Raw genomic sequence first — 17,727 nt, forward strand, 5'->3', positions numbered from 1 at the left:
TCTCTCCAAAAGGCAACCGAAAGCGCATGTTTACGTGGACCTCTCAGATATTTTGCACTATTTTTTTTTTTAAAAAGCATTTTGCACTATTGTTTTTGCGACAAGGCACGAGATTGCTCGACATGCCCACGAAGGAACCCGTGATGCATCCTGTGAAAATTTATCAACGGCTGATATCTCGTGCTCGTTGTTTTTCAGTTGATATGTAGTGCCTATTGACTTGTTTTATTTTTAGTTTATTTATTAGTTAAAAGTAAAAGTTACGCTAAATTTTTTTGAAAAGCTCAACTTAAAAAAAAATTCAATTAAAAACTTTTTTTTTTCTAAAAAACATGTCAGTTTATTAAAAAAATTATTTTTTAAAAAAATACTTTCTCTCTCTCCCATCGATCTTCCTCTCTTCTCTTTCTTTTTGTAAATCATCATCTTAGATCTTTTTTTATTTTTACTAAAATTAAAAAAAAATATTCAAAATTCAAAACTGTATTTAGATATTAGTTTTTCTTTTTTTATTTTGTTTTTCGTTTTATTTTTTATAATTTTTTTAAACTTTAAAAACTCTTTTTATTAATTGATATTTCTTAATTTATTGTTTGATATGAGAATTATATGATATTTATTTATTTTTAATTTTTTTATGATATATATAATATTTGATGATTAAATAGTTATTGAGATAAATTAGATGAAAATTAAGATAATATTTATTGATTATGATTATTAAGATAATATTATTCATGAAAGTAAACTTTGGTGGTAAAGACATCAATAGTCAAACATGATTTTCTAAATTATTACTTCCACTTTATACTTCATTTTTTTTTTTTAGGTTCTTTTCTATTGTTAGGGTTAAAGATTTTAGTAGTTGACTTCTTACTTTTTTTGATCTCTTTTTTATTTATTTATTATTAATTATAAACTTTATGTTATATAAAATTTTTTTATATTTTCAAAATTTTATTTTAAATAGATAAAAAAATAAAATTAATTTTTTTTATTTTGAACAAAAAAAATTAGTGATTAATAAAAAGTTATTTATTTAATACCCTTTATGATAATTTTAATTAAAATTAAAATTTATATAAGTTATTTTATCAAACAATTTATTTACTAAACAGAGCTTGTAAAAAATAAATTTACTAAATATTTTTAATTTAATTTTAAAAATTATTATTTTTTATAAAAATTTTATAATAACTTTTAAGTTTAAAAAAAATCAAGCCAAACATGCTCTTAGTCTTATGTGTTAACTTTTGGAGCCTACCCGGTTAGATCATTTTTTTTTTTCTAATTTTTTCTTTCCCAATTTTGATATTTGAATTATTAAAAATAAATATTATTTTAATTTCGAAATTTGGTTAAGGACTGATTAAAGGATAGGGAATTTGAGGAAGATATAGGGACAACAGATGATTGAGCTGTGGTCCATCCTATTGAGAGAACGGCCGACAGGTCAAGTGAACCTCTTCTTGTTTGTTTCCCGAGAAAGTGGACGCAAGGAAACGTCGTAATCTGAAAGAAACAGTGATATTTCGGTTTCCTTCTAAAATATCAAACCTCAACTCATCAACCACCCTTCCTTCTTCTTTTGACAGCTAATGTCTGAATTACATGTTACCCTTCCCTGTCTTTGTAAGAACTTCAACTTCTTTCTTTTTCTCAAAACCCAAGAAAACAAAACCAGGAAATAACGGCGGCAACTGTGCAGAAATGCATTCCTAAATAAAATCAGAATAAATCACTTAAAAGTTTAAGAACACTTGGATGTAGGAATTGTGCATTCAGTCTCATGTCAATGCTCCAAAAGGATGCTTTCAAGTTCCATGTCGGGAAACTATTATAAACAGCATGTACTGTCTATAGCAAAATATGTACAATGTTCATCTGAAGAAGACCTTTTCTGAGCCCAGCATATTTATGTGCAATAATGTTATATTTCACAGAATAATTACGTGTATAACTCAACTACTGTTACACTTGCCCACAGGCTAGAACTGTTTCAATGGAAATAATAGCCAATGTACAACAGAACAGCCGTTGGAGACTAACCCGCACTTATCAACATAACGTCGAGGATGGCGAGACAAGCTTGAAGCTCTTCAAGGAAATATATCTTCAGCTTTACCACTTCTTTTTCTACATTTTCCTCTGGTAAGTGTAGTGAGATATAACAATGAAAAGACTTGGTAGGGTTAATGATAAAATAAAGCCAAAATTCACCTTGCTGAAATATACAAAAATGTGCAAGGGAGATGATGCCAGTCACCAGGACATGCTCATTGACAAGGTCATGGCATGAAGAAAGCTTTAGTTGACTACATGTTTTGCTCGTGGTTGACAGCAGTGAGCAAAAGCACTTATCCAGAGCCTGCTTGCACCGGCAGAAGAGGCTCTTGCTTGCCTCCAACGAAGATTGTTAGTTCCTTTGGTGCAACAACCAATTTCAACCAATCTTGTAACTCTTCACCTTCTACTTTCTCATTTTCTGAATAAAAGCAAGTGTTAGACCACAATATGAAGTAAAGGGATACTTTATTCTCTTTTCCCTTCTTAAAGATACAGTATATCTACTTCACAACTAGATTCAAACTGTCTAAAAGGTGCATGTTATCTACACTAGGATACAAGAGCCTGTAGGTGCTAAGATAAATTAACTAACACAATAGAATAGCATTAAAGATCTAACAAGTACAGCAGAATAGTTTGTCGAGGAACATTGTGGAGATTGCAATACTTATTTATCATACAGCAAAAACAAGTTTGCTTTGAAACCTGTACTTGAAACCAACTACATATTGCTCACAAAATTGTGAGTAGGGATACAAGATAGAAAGAAAAACATAAAGTTAAAAGTTTTCTCTATATTATTCCCTAAACAGAAAACAGGAAAAGGGTGTCAGGAAAATACTAATACAACTTAATGGTGGAGGCCTTTACATATAATACAATTTTGGCAATCAACTACCTGTTCCATCCCTTATAATTCCATTAGATTTTAGGTTCAGAAAAATCTGTCAGTGCCCATAACAAAACAAGAACGCATATGATGCAAAAATGAAAATAGAATAGGATGTAGGGAATTTTATCATATGAAACAGGTAGCAACAGCAGATTACCTTCGAGGTGGGCACCAAGCCCCTCCAAAACAGTTGGATTAGCACGTACAACAGAAAGGGCTACTTCCAAGGCAGACTGTAATAATGCTTTCACCTCTCTTTGAACAAGATCAACAAGATGTCCCTAAATGTTCCACTCTGGATCAGTCTTCATTACAGATAGTGTAGGAATTGAAAACAAAAAGGATAAACTAAATTTATTAAAAAGTAAAAAGGGACCTGATCTCGTCCCCAAGGAACTGCCCCCCCGGATTCATCCATGCCTCCACCAGAAAGTATAGCTAAGGACAGAGGGCCAATAGTCTGATTAAGACCATATTCAGCTACTGCCTTGTATGCCATGTCTGTTGCCCGCCGAATATCATCAAGCGCACCGGTAGAAACACGACCTGAATAAACAACTTCCTCTGCAGCACGTCCACCAAGAAGAGTAACCAAACGGCCACGTAACTCATCAATGAAGAGTAAATATCTATCCTCATTTGTGGGAGGAGAATACGTAAAGCCCAGTGCTCCTCCTGATCTTGGCAATATGCTCAGTTTCTGTCAACACGGTTGAGATAGTTTAGCACCATATTATCCATTTCATGTGAACATAAGCAGTTGGGATGATTTAAGTCCATTGTAGGACAATAGTGTCTCCATAGCACACCCCAACATTCATAATTGAAATTTACAATTCAGAATTCCCTGTATAGACCAAGGCCAAGGCCAAGTGGACCTTCATGTGTACTGGAAAAAAATTGCATAAAATGTGAAGAAACCTAATACTCCAATTTTCTATTTTAATATTTCGAATCATTGCTTAAGAAATTTTGAAGTCACTATACAACTGTTCCTGAAGTTGGTATTATGTACAAACATTACAATTTCCCATGCCCCCAAAAAACAGATCTTTTAACATATTACCAGTTTCTAAAATGAAAGTCAAATCAGGCACCATATGCTAGTGACTCCATTTTTGCATCCATAAATGGAGGTCAAAGTTGATCCATCCTAGAGAACAAAATGCATAGCCTTTTACTGAGGTCTTGCCTTACCCTTTTTAAGTCAATAGAGACACTAACAATTTGGAAGGGCAATAACTAAATTAAGTCAATCATCTTCTAAATAAAGACCCAATAGAAATGATTGCCCTGTGACCATCTCTGTCACACCACATGCACAGTGCATGCAATCTCCTAAACCAAATTCTACACAACCACGGGTTAAGATTCCAAATTCAAATGTCATACTTTTCTTTTATCATTTCAAATTTTATACTGACATAACAAGAACGTATGAATAAACAAATAAAGAAATACACTGAGTTACATTCAGTCAAAATATTGCCATAATTTACCTCAACACGTGGCTGTCCAGGAAGAAGGTTTGCAACAGCCGTACCTACCACTGCATGACCAGCTTCATGCCTTGCAACTACAGCCCTCTCACTTCCCTTTAACTTGGCCGTTTTCTTCTCTATGCCCTATGAAATACAATTCTTTTTGTCAATCAACTTGCAATTCAACATCTACTGATAACTCTTTAGCATAATTACACATTTTGTGACACAGATGTGTATGCAGGAATTATGTAAACAACTGCACATTGGTCAAAAGTCTATACAGTATTCCCTGTATCCCTATTAATATACTCATCAGAAAGTGCAAAAAGTAGTACAAATGCATTGCATGATAATACATTTTGTCCTCGATTTTTATTGTATTTTGTATTTTAAGGTATGTATATGTATGGTATACAGTCAAATCAATAATTAAAGCCTAGAACTAGATGAGAAGATTGCCTAACATCATTGGATAAAGGAAGTAATAATTAAAACTCAACTTTCAAGCCAAGGAAAAATGAGATATAAATTCTTAAAAAACACGAGGGAAGGAAATAGTCAAATTTAATATGCGTGAATTAACAACAGGAGGAAAACTAATAAGAAAAACACAAACAAAAATGCACTCAGAGAGAGAGAGATAGTTACAGCTATTGCTCGCTCTACTGCCTGAATGAAATCAGTTCTCTCTACAACAATTTTGTTGTTTCTTCCTGCGAGCAAAGCAGCTTCATTTACCAGATTTGCAAGGTCAGCCCTGCAAAATATAAAAAATCATACAGTTACCACATCAAGAACAAATAAAAGTTTAAGAAGTGGAGAGGGAGGCTAAACGAGGAGGATAGGGAAGCAGTGGCATTTAAATGTGACAAAGTAAAAGAGAAAATACCCAGTAAAACCAGTTGTCATAGCAGCAATGTCACCAAGATCAACATCCTCTCCAAGGGGAAGTTCCTTCTTAGAAACATGTACTTTCAAAATTGCTTCTCTTCCAATCCTGTCAGGGGTCTCTACCTGGAAATCATATGAGATATAATATCCTTGAGATAACTGTTAAGCAAGAGGGAACTGCTCTATATAGCAGATTCAAACATTCAGAGAGTCAATTGAAATACAATACATCATACAAACCATGACAACACGATCAAATCTCCCAGGTCGACGAAGGGCAGGATCCAAGACATCAGAACGATTTGTAGCTCCAAGAACAATCACAGCGGAATTGCTGTCAAATCCATCCATCTCCTGTAATGTAGTTCCAAAATATTAGCTTCAGAAGGGAATGGCCAAGATGTCAAAGCAGAAGAAAAATTATGATGCAGGGAGACTTACAGTGAGCAATTGGTTCAAAGTTTGCTCCCGTTCATCATTGCTAACAATGCGAAATTTACCATCACGACTTTTTGCCACGGCATCTATCTGTGCATGAGGAAAGATGTCAGAAAATTCTACTAGAAATCAAAAAGCTGAACAGATTGTTCCAACAAAATAATAAGAACATAGACTGACCTCATCAATAAAAATTATTGATGGTGCCTCCTTCTTTGCTCGTGCAAAGAGATCTCTAACTCGAGAGGCACCCATGCCAACATACAGCTCTACAAACTCACTGGCAGAACAACTTATAAATGGAACTTCTGCTTCACCAGCCACAGCTTTCGCTAGAAGAGTCTTACCTGTCCCAGGAAGACCCACCTGTAACACAATTAAACCAAAGTACTAATTATATTTCTAATTTTACATAAGAGGGTAAGAATGCAAGGAAATCATCGTCTACTAATGGCAAATAAGCATTGAATGGAAAGATTCAACATGTTGAACTTCCATCCATGAACTTATTGAACTTATCATAACAAGAATGGCAAGTAGAAAGCTTTGAAGGACCGAAAATTTTTGGTGGAGAAGGTATCCCAAGAGTAGGAGCCAGAATTAGCAAGCGTAACCCAACAATTGCCAACATCAATAAAGTTTTGCAAGTAGCCCATTACTTCCTAGACTGAATGCTTCTTCAACATCAGGAAGTACACCAATTTTTATTTTGAAATGCCAGAATGCTTAATTGTATCTAATATCAACTCACCAGGAGAACTCCTCGGGGAGGGCGAGCACCAAGTCGTATATACCTGTCCGGATTCCTAAGAAATTCCTGGGCAGAAATCATCAGCTTATAAAGACTATAGTATGATTCAAAGGAAGGATTTACTACAAAATATCAATTGTTAGTTGCATATGAAGTAGAGGATTTTTTTTTTTTAATTAGAGTATACGAGTTTTCTACATACCACAATTTCTTCTAGCTCTTCCTTGGCCTCATCAACACCGGCAACATCAGCAAAAGTGATTGTTTCACCTTGCTCAGACACTTTTGAACCCCCAGAACCACCAGACTTGCGATTCCTAATCTGACCAGCTGTGTGCTGCATAAATGCATGACTCAAATCAGAACCTATCCATGCAACACAGACATTAAGGTACTCAAAAACTTACAAGCAAATCCACACCTGAGAAAAGCTCACAGGGAATCGATGGAGAAGTCCCGCAAGGACAGCAACATAGAACAAAGCTATCTGCAAAAGAGAGCAAGTCAAAAATATAGAACTCCACACCTCAGATGTATAGGAACACATGATTCAGAAAGAACCATGTGAAGGTTGGTATCTCTATTACACGTTTAGAAGCTTTTGAAGGGCTGCCTATCATCTTCCCTCCAACAAACAATCTTTAGGATGCCAAACTGCAATTTTAACCAGTGCTACAACATGCTTAGCCCTTTCTAATCACCAACGTTTCTCATCATACTACCCTCCTTCACCGGTCACTGAAGACTAACCTCAGCAAACTGATACCTAGGCTACATTTGGTTTCAGGGGTCAAAGACAACACAATATATTTGTAGATATTCGATATCTACCAGTAAGACATCCAGATATTACTGATATATTATTTACAGCACGTAAGTGAAGACATTTTTGTCACAAAATTATAACCAATCTTAGTTACACCAACTACAAGCTTTATATTCCCTCCACCTCAAGAGGGAATAAGATTCCCAACTGTAGAGGGCACATTAGATCACTATTTGAGACTTTTAGTCAAAGACAAAGAAGGCAAGAGAATATACCCTCATCTAAATACATACTCTTTGAGGAGGCAGCTTACAGCAAAAAACTACTTCACCAACATAACCAAGACAATTGAAATGGTTATCATTAAGCATACTCAAAAAACTTCAAAAACAAGCAAATTAAACTACTTTGACCCAATTTACATAACAAAAAACAAGAAATACCACAACTTACCAATGCAGAGTTCAAGAATCCACCAGACCGCTTATCTGGAGACCCGAACTCCACATCATTTTCCAGCATTTTCTCATATGGAGTCTTGATATCACTCGGCCGTGTGGTTGTATACACAATTCTCTTGGTAGGCGCCACGCTCCTCAACAATGACTCCGACTCTTGTAACTTACTATTACTAATACCACCAATTTCACTCTCTTGAACACTCCCTTCGCTCTTCAATTTAAACATTATATGAACCCCATCCACCTCCACTTTCTGAACTTGATTACTATTAATCTTACTCAAAAACTCACTGTAAGGAACGCTGAGGAAAGTCGTTGGAGTCCTGGGCTCGGACCCGGGTAATGGAATCCCAGGTCGGAGCAACCGCATAACGAACATAACAATACCTAACTGTAAAAGTAAAACACCGACTTCTTGAGCTTGAATTATCGGTTGCCACTGCCATTTCTTTCCTTTGGACCACCAAAGCCCGCTTTTTCCGCTCTTTTCTCGTCTCTGATTGGTTGAACCGCCCGAATTTTGCGGATTCTTTTTCTGCTTCACTCCTTGGCCACCTTCGCTTTCATTATTCTCACTGGAACTCGCCTTCGAATCGCCGCTATCTGTACAATTAGCCAAAATTTTGCTGTCTTTGAACCTTAATTTACCTCCTCCGTAAAGATTGAACCGATCCTGGTTTCTCAAAACGGTGACGTTATGCAGAGGGAAGTTGATTGAATTGGGGAGGAAACGGTTCGTGCTTTGCTGCAAAACTCTAAATCGATTGGTAGAGAAGTTTAATCCATGTAGATAAAGAAGATTGGAGTAAGAATTTGTGCTGAATTTATTGTGGATTGTTATCGTCGTCGGTCGTAGAAACTCAATCGATGACATTTGGGGAACCCTAGAAAATCAGGAAAAAGAAAAAAAAAAAAACCTTTCAAAATGTAAACTGAAAATAGAAATTATTTTATATCTGAAAGATTTTGATTTTGATTTTTTTTTTAGTCCCGTTTTTTGTGTGCAGTGTGCAGAATTTCATAGAGAGAGACAAGACGGAGAGCATTTGCGAAAGAGATAATTATGGGAGACTTCGAGCCGTTAGATTATAAGAAACGGTGGTCTCTCAACCGTCGAGTCCCCCATTTTGGGATTATCGGGAGCAAAGGAGTGAAGATTGGGTGCGTCGAGGATTACATAGAGTTTTTCTGATATTTACACGTGGAACGAGTGGCTTTGGAAGGTGAAGAAGATTGAGCCTTGACCACATGCCTGGGGCTGATTGGTGACCACACGCTTGGTCACATTAGGGCCCCAGCTTTCGATATTTTTTGTTGTTTATTGTTTATTGTTTATTGTTTATTTGGGCTTTAACTTAGAGCTGCGATCTGTCCAAATGATGCGATAGTTGGGCTGCGCACTAATCAAAACGCACACACTGACATACGTGCCGATACGAATCCTACGTTAATAAGATATCAAATGAATCTTAAATATATAAATATAAATTTTTTATTTTTTATTAGATATATTTTTTAAATTAAAAATATGAGTTTGTTATTCATATAGTTACTTAAATTTTATTTTTAAGGTTTAGGTTGTAAGAAGTTAAATTTAAGTTTCAATTCGTGACATTTGATATCATAATAGATTTAGATCTTTACTAATATAAACTCCATGAGTGATACAAGAGTTGAGATAAACTCAGACTAATATAAGGGTTCTTCTCTTTTACTAGTAAAAAGTCAGTACAATAAAAGTGTTGTAGGTGAGTCTTAAATATATAAATATGAGCTTTTTTAACCTTTTTATCACCTATCAAACATATAATATAAATATGAGCTTCTACTACGCATATATTTTAAATTGAGAACATTAGTCTATAATTTATAAGTTTATTTAAACTTGATTTTCAAAATTTAAAATTGTATGAGGTTAAATTTAAGTTTCGATACGTGAAACATACACATTCTTTATATATAAAAATAATTTATTTTATCATTTTTTGGAAAAATAAAAAATTATAAACAATATTTTAATAAAATTATATTAATTTATTTATTGATATAACTTTGAGTTGAAATGAACAGCTCACTTTTTGAGGGAATAAATTGTGCCTTTTTTAGCGAGGTTGCCAAATGAACTTTTTGTTTATTAAAATTCAAAATTTATTTTTTATGAATAAAAAAGTGAAAAAAAGTTATTAATGTTTTGAGATTTGCATTTAATTTATTGTTAATGTATAATAAATACATTATTACTTAATTATAGAACGTCATGCCATCAATATATAATGTTAAAAGTTTTAAAGCATTTCAAAATAAACATTTTAAAATTATAAGTATTTATTTTTTAAAATTTTTAATTTTTATTTTATTAATTAATGATGTGTCAAAATTTTATTCATTATATAAAATTTAGTACGCTGACAATATATCAAAATATAAACTCATATGTTTCACAATAAAAAAAGAGTAGCAACGTCCAAATCTTAATTTTGTTTTCTATTTAATAATTTATTTCCTTTATATTGTATTATTTGAGGCTTATCATGAAAAAAAAATTGAATTATTTGAGTAACTCATTATTTTTTTAAAAAAAAATATAAATCCAAGTGAGATTCATATTAATATATAATGATTCATGAAATCATATAATATTGAGATGAAATTTAAGTTTTTTTTTAATCTATATTTCCCTTCCTAAAACCAAAAAGGACTAATATTGCAAATAAAAGAAAACTACAGGTGAGTTGAGTAAATTGTGTAGAAATTCGAGGTCATATGACTAAAATAGACATTCTTTGAAGAGTTAAAGGCAATATTAACCGCCACTTCCTCGTATAGCTGTTTTCTATTTTGTCCTATATCGTTCCCCATGAATCAGGGGAAGAGAAAAAAGAAATGGCAGAGGAAGTCCTAAATTAGAGGATCTCAGATGAGCTATCCACCATGAAAACCCCACATCCAAAAACCACTCCGTGACCTCTCTTTTACTTTCTTTCTGTTTTTACTGAACAAAAAAGAATAATTGAGTTTCCATTAGGTTTCAAATGCAGGTTTTCAGCTGGAAATCTTCAGTCATTTTCTTAACATTTGAGTAGATATAGTGGATTGCTTATACCCAATTTGGTTGTTTTATTGTCTTGTTTTCTGAAGATTAGATAGGAGATAAAGATGAGTATGGATGCAAAGGGCATTCGACTTCTTCTCTGGAGAATCATTAGATTTTCTGGGAATTGTTGCTATAAATTTGTCAGGAAATATCCACTCGTTTCAGGTGTTCTTAGCTTTGTTTTCTTCCTGTACATAATTTTTCCTTCTGTTTTCTACTTTTTGATGTATTCTTCTCCTATCCTTGTCTGCACTGTTGTTTCCATCCGATTTTATTTGAAAACCAAATATCCTGAATATTTCCAATGGCTTAAGAAACAAGACAGTGAGAGACCATCTGCTAATGTAAATAGATCAAACGATCCTTCTTTACGACCCCAGAAAAGTGTAAGAAGAAATGCTAGAAAGGAGGTCGTAATATGGGATAGAAAAGATAGTGAGGATAGGAACATGTTTTTTCCAACAAGTCATTATGACAGTCTGTTTAGTAAAACTAATTTCTTGGAAGAAAACCCGAAATCGATCTTCGAGGGGAAAGGGAATTCTAGTATGGAACATGGAGAGAGTTCCTCCCACAATGATGCTGGAAATGATCGAGCAGTTGATGATCCGAGTTCGACATCGAAACGTCATAGCGTGTCGGGTGATAGCTTTCAAGGGCAGTCAGGAAAAGGTCCTGACGGTGGTGGTGTTGAGGTAGAGGTAGAAAGCTTGGAAGAAGGGGAGGATGAGGATGAGGAAGAGGTTCAAGAAGAAGGAAACAAGGCTGTGGAATGGACGGATGATGATCAGAAGAATCTTATGGATCTTGGTTTTTCTGAGTTGGAAAGAAACAAAAGGCTGGAAAGTTTAATTGCAAAACGAAGAGCTAGAAAATTGTTGAAGATGGCAGTTGAGAAAACCCTGATGGACAGGGATGGTAATCCCCTTAGTCAAATTGCTCCAATTCTAACTGTAAAAAACAACCTTCTGGGTGTTTCTAATCCCAATGAAGAAGGATTACAAATGCCTGGTTCTGCCCCTTCCATCTTGTTGCCTGCAAAGAATCCATTTGACCTACCTTATGACCCACTTGAAGAAAAACCAAATCTTATGGCAGATAGTTTTCACCAAGAATTCATGGCAGCCAACCAAAAGGAAATGCTCCTCTGCAGGCATGAGAGCTTCTGTCACGGACCTTTATTTACATTGGAAACCACTCAAGATCCAGGGGATGCACAGTTTAACCCCGATTGGAGTACTGAGAAACGACCAGGGGAGGGTCGAGCAGTTTCTAGATTCAAAAGGCAGTCAGGTAAGGAAGAGATAAAAAACTTTCAGTATGTGTTCCACTGTAGAGATCCTTGTTTTATTTGGATAAGCTGTAGAGGTACATTTCTTGCTTTACTTATCCAGAGCTAAACCTTTTTCTATGTTAAAAAAACCTGAACCAATATGTTCTTTCAAGTTGAATTAACTTGGGTTTGAATGAAACTTAAAATGGGGATTTGAAACAAAGGAAATGGTTAACAGGAGAACTATGACAGAATTTTTCAAAGCTTTGAGGCGCATAATCAAATTCTTTAAGCCATTCTCCCCCACTCAAGTTTACCTTTCAGGTATACCCATTCCAAAGAAAAAAGTTCCTAATGACCCTCTCTAAAACAGTGTAAAAAACAAGGACTTTGAGTAGACTAGAGATAAGGTGAATGAACATATTCAGGACAAAGTTTGATCGGGCATTTTGCCTTCTGTGAAGTCCATAGCCTTTTAACCATCATATCTGTCAGTATCCTAGATACTAATTCAATGTAATTACTCCACATTCTATATAGAAGTTTTCCTTTTCCATTTACACTAGTTCCTAACTTTTCAACTCACTTATTGTTCTGTTATCTAATGGAATAATTTAACACTTACCCATTTCAGAAAAAGAAGGTCTCCACCAGCATAATTCCTCTGGTGTAGGAAGTAATACTGATCTTGTTGAACTAGAAGACTCCAACCACAATGAGGCAATAAACTCTTCAGAAGTGAGACATGCAGAGACTGTAGAAAGTGCGAACAATAGGATTGGAATAGGAGGGAAGGTGAAAAACCCTCATGATCTGGAGCCAGGATTAGATAGAGGAAGTGTAGTCAGAATGGAGACAGATTCCATTAAAAACAATGATTCCGGCTATTCATCTTCATCTGAAGCCAATGATGAATTGATCTTAGATCAAACAAGCAAACCTCCCCAGATATTTAGTGATCATGTGCAAAAGACGCTTAATCTTTCAATTCCTCCTAGGGGGAAAACTGTGAGTAGACTTCCCTATGATTCCAGCCCATCTCCATCTGAAAAGCGTAGGACAGACATCAGTTTATTTCTCGCAAATAGGCGATATGGCCATACACCAACCTGTTCCATAGCTTCTGACTTGCAAGTTGAGGTCTCGGAAGTTGGTTCACCTCCATTAACATCCGATGGAACAGTTTCATCTGTTGATGGTGATTCAGTTACCTATGATGCGGATGTTGACAGGGATATCAATTCTGACAGTGAAGAATTGTGGGGTGGTTCATTTAACCTATCAAGATCAGAGGCAAATCGAGTGAAACTGAGAGAACTACATGATATTAGTGAAGAGAATTCTGTTGAAGTAGAGTTATCAGGTTTAAACAGGAAACCTGAGGAGCCAATTGTTTCACCCTCTCCATCTGAACAGGAGGCCAAGCAAAATTTGAATAACACAAGTTCAGTATCTTCAAGAACAGATATAAGTGAAAATGGTCCATCCCATCCTACGAACAGAAACCGTGAAACTCCGGAAGATGTGAAACAAATACATGAAGAAGTTGAGGGATTCAAGACTTTCAATGTTTCTGAGACACTATCACCTGAAAATCCAGGGAAAACTATGCCTTTGATGGAGAAGTCAGTGGTTCATTCACCTTCTGAATCTTGTTTCGAGAAGCCAGAGGTCAGTTAGTTATTCCACCACTCTTCTGCTCTATTGAGACTGGTAAAATGAAAGCAAACCTAACAGTTTGAACATTGAGTGGTTCAAATGAAATGAGATCAAATTTGCCCTCCTTTTCTGTGTATCCAGTTACTATTAAGGCTTACCTTCTTTAATTGCAAATTTAGCAAAATAAAAATATATTAATCATTTATGGATGTTATGACATATACTTTTTTACCTTTTATTTGCTGGTTTCTAAAATATCAGGAAATTATTAAACTAACCCATTGCAACTTTGGCCTTCCAACAGCAATTTATTGAACCTCCTACAGAAGACTTTAACATCATTTGTAGGATGAAGCCAGTAACTCATGGAGATGTTTACACTTTAGACTTGAAACCATCTGAAAACAGAGACAATGAAGCCCAAATATTGATTAAGCCTGCAGCTGTGGGGGAGGTGAGACAACCAGCTAAGGAAATCAATTTAGATTCCAGTGAGTTCAGGCAAGGGAATTTAGAAACATCTTATGAGTCTAAAAACACTATGGAAACTGGAAAGGAGAAGGAGGAAAGCCAACCTTCAAAGTATATTGAAGAAGATACTCGAAACTTAACTGAGCATAACACTGGGGATGCACCAAATATAGTTCAAAATAGAGACGACTTGAATTCTGTTCCAGATGGAATAGATGATCAGAATGTTACAGAAGATAATGTTTCTGGAGTGAAACAAGGATTTGGTGGTTCTATTGCAATGGCTCTAAACCCAAGATTGGTGATGGAGCAATTTTCTGTCAGCTCAGTTTCATCTCCAAGATCTGTATTACCACAGAACATCCTGGCAGATCAAATACCTATTTCAATTGTTGAGCAACGGATACAAACAGATGTACCTCAATCCGCTATGGAAGACATAGTGAGAGACAGTTCAGCAGATGACCAACCGCATGAAAACCTGACTTTTAACATGCCCCGAAATGCGCAGCAAGTGGTTGAGAATTCCATAGATCACTCATCCAGTAATTGCAGTCTTGAAACACTAGAGGTCAGTATGAGAGTATTAGTAAATCATCTTCGTAATCATGAAATCATATATAATGTTCAAGGCTTATGAATTCAAGTGTGAAAACAAGTTTACAATGGAGTACAAGTTCCTTCATTTTTTAAGTATCTTTCCATTTTCTTTTGTGCCAACCACCCCAACTCTCTCTTCCCCCCCCCGCCCCCCCCCTCTCGTATGCGTGCTAGTTAATCCTAAAGCACACCTTCAGCATTTTGACTCACAGATTTACCTAATATTGAACAGGGATCATCTAACACGACACAGAAGACTACTAATTATAGCACTGTCCATAATATGAATGAACTGGTGTTAGAAGACATGCATGGCAAGGAAGATTCTATTGAGCATAACATAAAATCCAGTGAAGGTGAATCAGAAACTATGATGAGTTCTAAGGATACTAAAGAACTATCAGGACCATTCAGGGAAAGCGATCCTGGTTCTGTTGAGCATCTTGAAGAGGGGTCTGAAAAACTGATTGAATATGACACTGGAATCAGTCCATCAAATGTTAATTCAGATGTTCCTGAAACTATGATAAGATCAGAAGAGGTAATGCCATGCTTAACTTTGGCAAAAGATCCCCATACTTGCTACTCAACTGACACTGAATTACAACAGCAATAAATATCCATTCAGTTATTTGATTTAGTAATTTTTAAATGAACTGACCATGCTGTAAACCGATGAGGTAATATGTGTGTTTTTTGTTAGTTCGTACAGGAACCAACAAACTCTCCATGGAAGGTCATTAAGGAAGGCAACATTGTCGAAAACATCAATGATTCAGTAGTCAATGAGAAGGTAGACGGGGAGAAGTCGACAACTAGTGAAGGAGAATCCCAATTCTCAATCAGACTGGAGGCCGTCAAGGGACCTGAAGAATCAAATGAACATGAAGCTGATGTGAACAAAAAAGAAGCACATGAAAGCGATAATACAAGCATTCCTGAAACTGCAACACAAGAAGAGGTAATATAATAGTATAAAGTAAATCATTCATAGTTTTAATCGATTCCAGCTAGCAAGAAGATGACAAAACAAAAGAAAAAAGAACTACCAATTTGAAAGAACCATTCAAATACCGAATAGCCGTGAACTATTGAGTTTGTTTCCCCTCTGAAAGAGCAAATAAAGAATGAAAATTAGATATATTTGCTCCTTCACTGAATAACAGTTTCCTTTATACTTCTAATTATGTATTGCCTACAATCCATTTCTCACAGATAAGCTTCCTTCCGTTTTCCTAGCTGTTTTTTTATTTTCTGCAGTGTTTATGATAGTCTCAAACATGCTATTTAGCTATACTGACATCGAGCTGGAACCTTTCTCAGAAGTCTGCAGCAGAAGTTGATAGTATTGGCGAAGTGAATGACTCATTAGCTGATAATATAACCAACAAAGAGATCTTGAACCATGTTCTTGATGGTGAAGGTGAGCCCCAAATATTAAGTAGACGAGAGGCTGTCATGGAACCATCAAACACCACCGAGGCAACTAGTGCAGGAACTGTCAAAGATACTGAACATGAATCCAAAAGACTGACCGATGCTGAAGCCAATGCTGGCCTATCAACTTCAGCAGAAGAAAGTGATAGCTTGAACAACATTAAAAATGGTGATGCACCAAAATTGGGGGAGGATGATCTCAAGGACATTGAAAACATCCCAGCTGCAGGTGATATTACAACGGGTATACAAATCGACCATGAGATTGCCATGGAAGCATCAAAAGCAACAGAATCTGAAGTCAAGGCTGTCAACCCTGAAGAAAATGATAGCAATGCAGTGGCAAACTGAGGCAGCACATGTACAAATGGCGCATCTGGAAACCATCAGTTTAGAGGCAGCGTCTGCTATGCCGAGCAACTTTCACCATAGAGAAGCTGAAAGGAACTCTCCCATCCTTGGATCAATCTAGTAATCAGCTATTGTAAATCTTGAACATATCAATTTTTAGAGAGTATATATATATATATACACACACACACACTAGGATATGTTAGAAAAGTAATATAAGAAAAGAACTAAGAAAGGTTGGCTTGAGGCGTGCCGTAACACACTATGTTTAAAGAGTTGGTACTCTTAAATTGAACAGTCACATTGGGAGAATAATCACATTGGAACACCGGTTAATTGTTCAATCTTGCTGTTTGATATGCACTAGCAACCATAGCTGCACATTACTTTCCAGCAATAACAAGAGCATGTTCTTTTCCTTGCATGAACCAACTAGATAATTTGTTTAGTCCCTTATTGTAATTTCACTCATCTGATCTCTGCCCCGTCTCTTATTACACACTATCTATGAACTGAATCACCACCGTATACAGAGATCACCACCAACTCTGCAGTCAGAAGAACAAGAACTAGCTTTGAATTGATATCGGTAGTCAACATCTCTTTTTCATCAAATCTTCTCCTTCTTTCAACTTTGTCCTGCTTCTGGAATTAATATCAATTTTAGAAACACAGGCTCTTATTATTCCCTCCTTCAAAAAGCCCCTGACAAATCCAACCCCGAAGACACAGATTAATATTTTATCGAAAGCATTAACTCCATTAGAAACCTTGTCGTACTTTGGACAATAAACAAGGTTTGATGGTTTGCAAATGTATTTAATGTTATCAGCGGCTATCATGCACTCGTCAGGAAGGAACACGTAGAACATAAGCTCTCTTGAATTTTTTGAAACAGTAAAATTGTAAGAGATAAAGAGAAAAGAGGCACCAATGGGGGCACAGATAGGGGGCAGGGGATTATCAAGAAAAACGAATTAAATCTTTCGGTTGTACTTGTATCTGATTAAATCTCACAACTGAAGACAATAAAATCAAATCAAATCAAATATGAAATATAAAAATAAATAATAAAAGGGTATAGTACTTATC

General features: G+C 35.6%; 2 protein-coding genes across 2 annotated transcripts; one reads left to right on the forward strand and one right to left on the reverse strand.

Annotated features, from left to right (window-relative positions):
• LOC18590534 (ATP-dependent zinc metalloprotease FTSH 7, chloroplastic) lies at positions 1,745-8,686 on the reverse strand. The gene is made up of 13 exons (XM_007016107.2): positions 7,743-8,686; positions 6,945-7,010; positions 6,726-6,860; positions 6,524-6,589; positions 5,953-6,138; positions 5,776-5,862; positions 5,575-5,688; positions 5,333-5,457; positions 5,092-5,200; positions 4,459-4,584; positions 3,336-3,659; positions 3,117-3,240; positions 1,745-2,485 (listed from the first exon to the last, which is right to left on the reverse strand). The coding sequence occupies exons 1-13, from the start codon at positions 8,622-8,624 to the stop codon at positions 2,358-2,360; spliced, it is 2,472 nt and encodes an 823-aa protein (XP_007016169.2). The 5' UTR covers positions 8,625-8,686; the 3' UTR covers positions 1,745-2,357.
• LOC18590536 lies at positions 10,907-17,008 on the forward strand. Its single transcript, XM_018126931.1, has 6 exons — positions 10,907-12,137; positions 12,752-13,788; positions 14,081-14,818; positions 15,080-15,388; positions 15,551-15,808; positions 16,171-17,008. Exons 1-6 carry the CDS (start codon positions 10,907-10,909, stop codon positions 16,633-16,635), a joined length of 4,038 nt encoding a protein of 1,345 aa, XP_017982420.1. The 3' UTR covers positions 16,636-17,008.

This window comes from Theobroma cacao, chromosome 9 (assembly GCF_000208745.1).
Source record: "Theobroma cacao cultivar B97-61/B2 chromosome 9, Criollo_cocoa_genome_V2, whole genome shotgun sequence".
NCBI lineage: Eukaryota > Viridiplantae > Streptophyta > Magnoliopsida > Malvales > Malvaceae > Theobroma > Theobroma cacao.